Below are 7,558 nucleotides of genomic sequence, written 5' to 3'. Positions count from 1 at the left end.
ATTTATTTTTTTAATAGAGATGAGGGTCTGCCCGTGTTGCCCAGGCTCATCTTGAACTCATGGGCTCAAGTGATCCACCTGCCTCAGCCTCCCAAAGTGCTGGGATTACAGGCGTGAGCCACCGCACCCGGCCACTTCCCACTTATTTTTGAAGGGGGAAAAGGCAATGGTTGTTTTGAAAAAAATTAACCTATCTAAATAAAATATCAGCAGTTGAAACTAACAATGTATATTACAACAGTATTATGACCAAGTTGCCTCTACCCCAAAAATTCAAGAATGGTTTACCATTAGAAAGTTTATTGATCTAACTGATCTCCTTAACAGATTTAAAGAATACCCATATGATCATCTTAATAGATGCAGGAAAATCATGCAATAAAATACCTATTTATGATAACTGCTAATATTTTATTTGTGCTTTTCCTTAAAAATGCAGTGTTTTTAGGAATTAAAGTTCAGAGCAGCAAAAGTCAAACAAAAACCAAGTCTGAACAATAGAGTTACTACAATGCCCATCACAGTCTTTGCTCAGATGACTACCTAAGGTCATGTTCAGCTCTATGTTTCTGTGACCACAAATAGCATCTTTGGCAAATCTGGTTTCAGCTGATCTTTGTCCAGCTCCTGGATTCCATGCAGGGCCTGAGAAGCCCTCAAGGATAAAAGATTAATCCGGTCCAGTGGACTTCGTGGTTCCTCAACTCCAAGTGCCCCCACCATAGGTAGGACCTGCCTCTCACGCAAAGGATCCCTGGCGGCAACCCCAGACCGGTTCAGACCGGTTCTCTTACCCGCATTCCGCCGAGTCTCTCGCTCTGCCCAGGACGCACAGATGAGAGCGCTCAGCAGACTGGTGGGTCTGTCTTTCGGTCCTTCCTAATTTTCCCCTCCTCTGGGGAAAGGTCAAGGATACCTGAACCAAAGTGTCTGGCGGGGTGTAGGTGGGGGGGTGCATCTGTGCACAATCAAGGGCTTGGCCCTCCCGAGAGCGCCCAGGGGCAGGGGCCTCCTAGGTTCTGGCGGCCGGCAGGGGCGACCGGCGCAGGGGGTCGCGCAGGATTGCGCCTGAGGTCCCACCAGCGAGAGACAGAGACCTTCAGACATTTAGTCCAGAGACTGCAGCAAGGGAGGGGGACGAGGGGCCAGGGCCGGAATTTCGGGGGAGGACTTGGAAGCGCGGCGACCAGAGTCGTTTGCTGGCACCTGCGGGGGCGAATGCAGGGGCTTGGCCGAGACGACTTTGGACCAGAGCTCCCTTCCGGCCTGCAGAGATGAGCTTGGGGTTTAGCTTAGTGAGGAGTGAGCAGCTTTTCAGCCGCAGTGCTGCGGAGGAGGCGGATGGAGGATGAACTGGAGCCGTCCTTACGGCCTCCGACGCAGGTGAGCCCCCAGCAGCGGCGACCCCCCACCGCACGGTGGCGACAAACCCCGCGCCACCGCGGAGGCGACCCCCACCCCCCACGGCGGCGGCGAGCTCCCCAGCACCGGCAGTGACTCTTAACACGCTGCGGGTCCGCGCTTGCGCCTCAGGCGCCCTCCGCTACAGTTTACCGGCTCTGCGCTCCACTGCGCCTGCGCTTCAGTGTCCGGCCCCAGTCCCGGCCACTGGTTAGCGTTGTGCGAACCTTCAGCATATGTGGCCGCTCTCAATACCCATTGCGCTTGTGCTACCGCTTGGTCTCGACTGGTTTGCGCCTCTCAAACGCTTACTGCGCGTGCGCTAGTCCCTCTTTCACAGCTGGGTAACGCGCGCTGACCTTCCCTCCGCGCGCATGCGCCTGGTTAACCGCTTGGTAATGGCCCCTGGGGTCTCCCTGGGACAGCAAGACCTCCGCTCAGGCCCCTCTTCCGAATGCTCTATGCCCTCCTGCGATCTGGAATGGTCTGAATTCTCATAGCTGCCCAGACCAGGCATTTCAGACGAGGGATTGCGGACCTGAGTGAACTGCGCATGTATAGCCACCTTGGAGGCTTCACTAAGTCGTCAAATGTTCAAAAACATCGTGCTTGTATGTACAGTGGCGTTAGGTGCTAGGCTCAGATGTCCATAGGCAGGTGTTTACGTCCAGGATCGGCCTGTGGGCCAGAGCAAGGTTGCTGGACCCTGGCATCCCAGCCCCCAGAGATGCTAAATCCTCTGCCGATCAGCCGTGACCTCAGAGGCAGTAAGCCCTCCGAGCACGGCAGTCCTGACCGCTCACTCCTTCCCGTGACTGTTTCCCACCCTCGCCTCTTTCCTCCTCATGCTCCCTCAGCTCTGACCTGGCGTCCTGCCTCACAGAGGGAAAGGGCGCAGCCAGAGGAGAGCGCCTGCACTGCCCACCACTTCTATGGGTTCCTCCCCAATCTGGGCTGATTTCTTTAGGTATTTGCATGGCACATTCCCTCACCTCCTTTGTCTTCATTTGCACTTGTATTCCTTGACAGCTCTATTTCAAATAGCACCAGCTGAGGTGGGAGGATCGCTGGAGCCCAGGAGTTTGAAGCTGCAGGGATCTAATAGGATCTCACCACTGCACTCCAGCGTGGGCGACCTAGGGAGACCTTGTCTGTAAAAAATAAAAATAAAATAGCACCACCTGGTCCTAACACTTCCTACGCCCCTTCCCTGCTTTAAGTCTCTGTAGCACCAGCTGATGTACTATATATTTTGCTCTTTCATTTTGCGATTGCTTGTCTTTCCCTGCTGGAAGGAAAGCTCTGATAGCTCATTGATTTTGTCTGTTGTTCACTGCTGTATCCCAACACCCAGAACAGTAGGATTATTGACCATAATAGGGAGGCAATAAATCTTTGTTTGCCGAATTAATGGTCCATATCATAGCTAATGTCTGAATGCTTACCATGACCAGGCACGGTATAGGCAATCTCCATGCATGATCTCATTGAATTCAACAATTTCCTGTAGTCTTAGAGGCCTGTCAACATCTCCTGCTACATGAGTTCAGCTGCTATCAAGCACTGTGTTCGCTGCTTCCTTCAGATCTGCTGTCTTAAGGGAGCTCTTACTTCCATGAAGCCCCCGTGGAGCTGTAATGTGGCCCCAATGGGACCAGGCTCCAGGTTTCTCACCTGGCTTCTTCCTAAGGCTTCCAGCCTAAGAGAAAGTAACTTAGGCCTTATGGGAACTCTGGGCAGCCAGGGCCCCTGTCACCAACCTGTCTCCAGACCTATGGCAAAGCCTTCAGCAGGATTCTGCCCTCCAGAGCCACTTCCTCTGCTCCCCCACCCTCCAGTACAGTATCTCACTGAATGGTGAAAGCACAACTGGCTCTTTCCCAACTATATCTTGCCTCCCCAGCACACTTCTTGGCTGAGATAAACACTCAGTTTTGTTTTGTTTTGTTTTGTTTTTGAGATAGAGTCTCACTCTATTGCCCAGGCAGGAGTGCAGTGGCGTAATCTGGGCTCACCGCTACCTCTGCCTCCCGGATTCAAGCAATTCTCCTGCCTCAGCCTTCTGAGTAGCTGAGATTACAGGTGCCTGCCACCACACCTGGGTAATTTTTGTATTTTTAGTAGAGACGGGGTTTTACCATGTTGGCCAGGCTGGTCTTGAACTCCTGACCTCAAGTGATCTGCCCACCTCGGCCTCCCAAAGTGCTGGGATTACAGGCATGGGCCATCGCATCCGGCCAACACTCAGTATTTGACTAATGAATGAATAAATAGTCCGTAGGTTCTGGAAACTTCAGAAAACCTTAGCCAAACATCCTTCTGTCATGAAAATTGTATCAAAGTTTTCAAAAATAATACATTTAATTTTACAGAACAATTTGCCAGAACAAGAAAGGCAGTAAGTTTTTGGGGAAGATATCAACGATTCAATTTTTGTAAAGTCAACTACTTTGCAAATATCTAGGAAAATACCTGAGGGAAGGAGTTCATTGTTGTGCCTTTGGAGGAGTGGAGAACTTTCAGTATATACTGAATTTTCAAAAATCTTAACAAACGTGTCATTTTGTAATTAAAAATCACGAAAGAGTAGACCGGGTATGGTGGCTCACGCCCGTAATCCTAACACTTTGGGAGGCCAAGGCGAGTGGATCACTTGAGCTCAGGAGTTTGAAACCAGCCTGGGCAACATGGTGAAACCCCGTCTCTACAACAAAATACAAAAAAAATTAGCCCAGCGTGATGGTGTATGCCTGTAGTCCCAGCTACTTGGGGGGCTGAGGTGGACGAATCACTTGAGCCCTGGAGGTTGAGGCTGCAGTGAGCCAAGATCCTGACACTGCACTCCAACCTGGGTGACAAAATGAGACCCTGTCTCAAAAAAACAAAACAAAAAATCACAAAAGGAGAAAGATAAACAATTTTGTGAATCCCTCAGAAGACCTCAACTACAGGTCGGGTGCAGTGCCTCACGTCTGTAATCTCAGCACTTTGGAGGCCAAGGTGGGCAGATCACTTGAGGTCAGGAGTCTCTACTAAAAATACAAAAATTAGCTGGGCGTGGTGGTACATGCCTGCAATCCCAGCTACTCTGGAGGCTGAGGCGCGAGAATCACTTGAACTGGGAGGCAGAGATTGCAGTGAGCCGAGATTGCGCCATTGCACTCCAGCCTGGGCGGCAGAGCAAGACTCCATCTCTCTCTTTTTTTCTTTTCTTTTTTTTTTTTTTTGAGACGGAGTCTCACTCTGTGCCCATGCTGGAGTGCAGTGGTGCGATCTTGGCTCGCTGCAACCTCCACCTCCCCGGTTCAAGCAGTTCCCTGCCTCAGCCTCCTGAGTAGATGGGATTACAGGTATCTGCCAACAAGCCCAGCTAATTTTTTTCTTTTTTTTTGAGATGGAGTCTTGCTCTGTCACCCAGGCTGGAGTGCAGTGGCACAATCTCAGCTCACTGTTTGCCTCCCGGGTTCATGCCATTCTTCTGTCTCAGTCTCCCAAGTAGCTGGGACCACAGGCACCCGCCACCAGGCCTGGCTAATTTTTTGTATTTTTAGTAGAGACAGGATTTCACTGTGTTAGCCAGGGTGATCTCGATCTCCTGACCTGGTGATCCGCCCACCTCGGCCTCCCAAATTGCGGGGATTACAGGCGTGAGCCACCGCACCTGGCCAATTTTTGTAGTTTTAGTAGAGATGGGGTTTCACTATCTTGGCCAGGCTGGTCTTAAACTTCTGACCTCGTGATCCACACACCTCGGCCTCCCAAAGTGCTGGAATTACAGGTGTGAGCCTGGCCAAGACTCCTCAAAAAAAAAAAAAAAAAAGAGAAATTCCCAACTATAAATGATGAGGCATTGGGGATGCCTTTGGGAATTCTCCCTCCATCTCTAAGGGTGTTTCACTGTCCTTTTGTGTACCAAGTGTGCATGACTCATGTGTACTCATGTGTACCTAGAAGCAGGCTTCATTATCTCCAGGTCCAGGTAAGGAAGTGACTTAGGATGAGGAAGTAAGGGGAGAGCTGGGATAGGGACCAGGCACCTTGGCCATCTGTGCTGCCTCTCTGCTGCTCATATGTCCCCAAGTCCTCGCACCTGCAGGTCCATGTGGCCTCTTTTCTTAGCCTAGTTGCAGAACATGCTGGTGGGAGGTAAGAGAAGGAGGCTCAGCCCAGATTCCTGGAGCCTGGCCACTCTGTTGGAGAATGTTTTCCTGGGGCAAGTCAGGGGCTCCTGTCCTGCTGGAGGCAGAGCTTTACTCTGCTGGGGCCCCAGCACAGGGGACTGTCTTCCCCTAACACAGCAGACGTGCTCAGGGGCAGCCCAACAAGGAGGGATGGGAACTGCTCTCCAGCTCCGGGAAACGTTGGGGCTATGGGTGGCGTGAGGGTAAAGTGGGGTCCTGGACTCAGAGCAGGAGGCCTGGATTCCTTTGCTACCTGTCAGCCATGTGACCCAGGTTAACTCCTCTCTGAGCCTCACTTTCCTCATCTGCAAAGTGGAGACATCACTGCTTGATTCAGATAAATTGCAGTGCTGTGATTGGCAGCTCTGGTCCAGGGAGAGGGGTGGTGGCTGTTGTTGGTCACTCTGTGTTCTCCCCTCTCTCCTCAGATTCAGGGCAGGATCCTGTTCCTGACCATCTGTGCTGCCGGCATTGGTGGGACTTTTCAGTTTGGCTATAACCTGTCTATCATCAATGCCCCGACCTCGGTACGTATCCTCTCTGTGTCGACTGCCCCTGTCTGAGTGGGTACTGGCTAACAGCTGCCCACTGAGGGGCTTCAGCCAGGCATCCACTTGGTGGCGCTTTCTGCCACAAGTTTGTCTCCATTGGGTTGGCCCACAGGTTCCTGCAGGTTCAAACTAAGCATACATCTTCCCCCAAACCTGCATGTCCTCCTGAGTCCCTAATCTCAGCGGATGATTCCATCTTCCAGCTAGTGATGGGGGGGTCAGCGTTGACTTCTTTTCGTCTCTTGAACACCAAGTCCTTCCTAACTACCTCTAGAATCCAGCCACTTCTCCCCATGTCTCCACCACATTCCCAGTTCTGGCCCAGCCTCCTCACTGGCCTCCTTGCCTTCAGCCTCTCCCCATCCTGATCTCTTCAAGGCACTCCCCTGCTCAGAATTGTTTTTTTTTTTTTTCGAGACGGAGTTTTGCTCTTGTTGCCCAGATTGATTTGCAGTGGCGTGATCTCAGCTCACTGCAACCTCTGCCTCCCGGGTTCAAGCGATTCTCCTGCCTCAGCCTCCTGAGTAGCTGGGATTACAGGCATGTGCCACCACGCCCGGCTAATTTTGTAGTTTTAGTAGATACGGGATTTCTCCATGTTGGTCAGGCTGGTCTCGAACTCCCAATCTCAGGTCATCCACCTGCCTCAGCCTTCCAAAGTACTGGGATTACAGGCATGAGCCACCGCGCCCGGTCTCATGAATGTTATTTATAAAGTAGCCAGTGGAGGTTAAGTTTCCGTGTTCAGCGGCGAGGCCTTGAGCTACCAGGGCCTCAGCTTCACGGAAAAAGGAAGAAGAAATTTTAAAAAGCCAACTGACCAAAAGCAAGCAAGGCAGGCAGATCTGACCAAATGAACCCCTCGGTTTCACTGTCTCACACCTCCGCTCCCCCAACCCTGATACCAAAGCAAGTTAAGTATAGTTCCTCAAATGCCTATGACACAGCCCTTCCTCTAAGCCTCCTTCCATGGAGGGGCCCTCTCTGTTGCACCTGTAGAAGCCCACCCCAGATACCACCACCTTCTTGAAACCTTCTTCCCTCTCCAGCCCTTGGTGTAGGCTGTCCTCACTCAGGCTGTGTGAGGGCTGCTTTGTGTCCATCTCCTCTCTCCTGCTGATTCACTCTCAGCATCTGAGTCATCTTTGAATCTCCGGCACTTGGTCGTAGCCTGGCCCGAGCCGATGTTCTGTGAGGGTCTGTGGAAAGGATGGGTCTTTCAGCCCCAGTGATAGAAGCCCACCTCTAACTTGCTTAAGTAAGAAGGGCAAGTACCTAGTCATAACTGGGAATGATGGGATATGGGGCTTCACACAGCACTGGGGGAGAGCTGCAGGAACCAGGCCCCAGGACAGAACTGTGGCTGTCCTGCCCCTGATTTTCCTCTCTCTTTTTTTTTTTTTTTTTAAACAGAGTCTTGCTCTG

General features: G+C 51.6%; 1 protein-coding gene across 4 annotated transcripts in view; it reads left to right on the top strand.

Moving 5' to 3' along the window:
• Positions 1-726: 726 nt before the first annotated feature.
• SLC2A11 (solute carrier family 2 (facilitated glucose transporter), member 11) overlaps positions 727-7,558 on the top strand; it is a 37,385-nt gene continuing 30,553 nt past the window's right edge. The window contains exons 1-2 of one of the 4 annotated variants that reach the window (XM_011960838.1): positions 727-856; positions 6,011-6,109. In XM_011960838.1, coding sequence (XP_011816228.1) covers positions 836-856; positions 6,011-6,109 — 120 coding nt within the window. In that variant the 5' untranslated portion in view covers positions 727-835. The other 3 variants (XM_011960839.1, XM_011960836.1, XM_011960837.1) reach the window with 3 other exon arrangements.

This window comes from Colobus angolensis, unplaced genomic scaffold (genome assembly GCF_000951035.1).
Source record: "Colobus angolensis palliatus isolate OR3802 unplaced genomic scaffold, Cang.pa_1.0 Scaffold527, whole genome shotgun sequence".
Taxonomy (NCBI): domain Eukaryota; kingdom Metazoa; phylum Chordata; class Mammalia; order Primates; family Cercopithecidae; genus Colobus; species Colobus angolensis.
The sequence above is the reverse complement of the archived record's forward strand: the minus strand, read 5'-3'. Positions and strand labels throughout refer to the sequence as shown.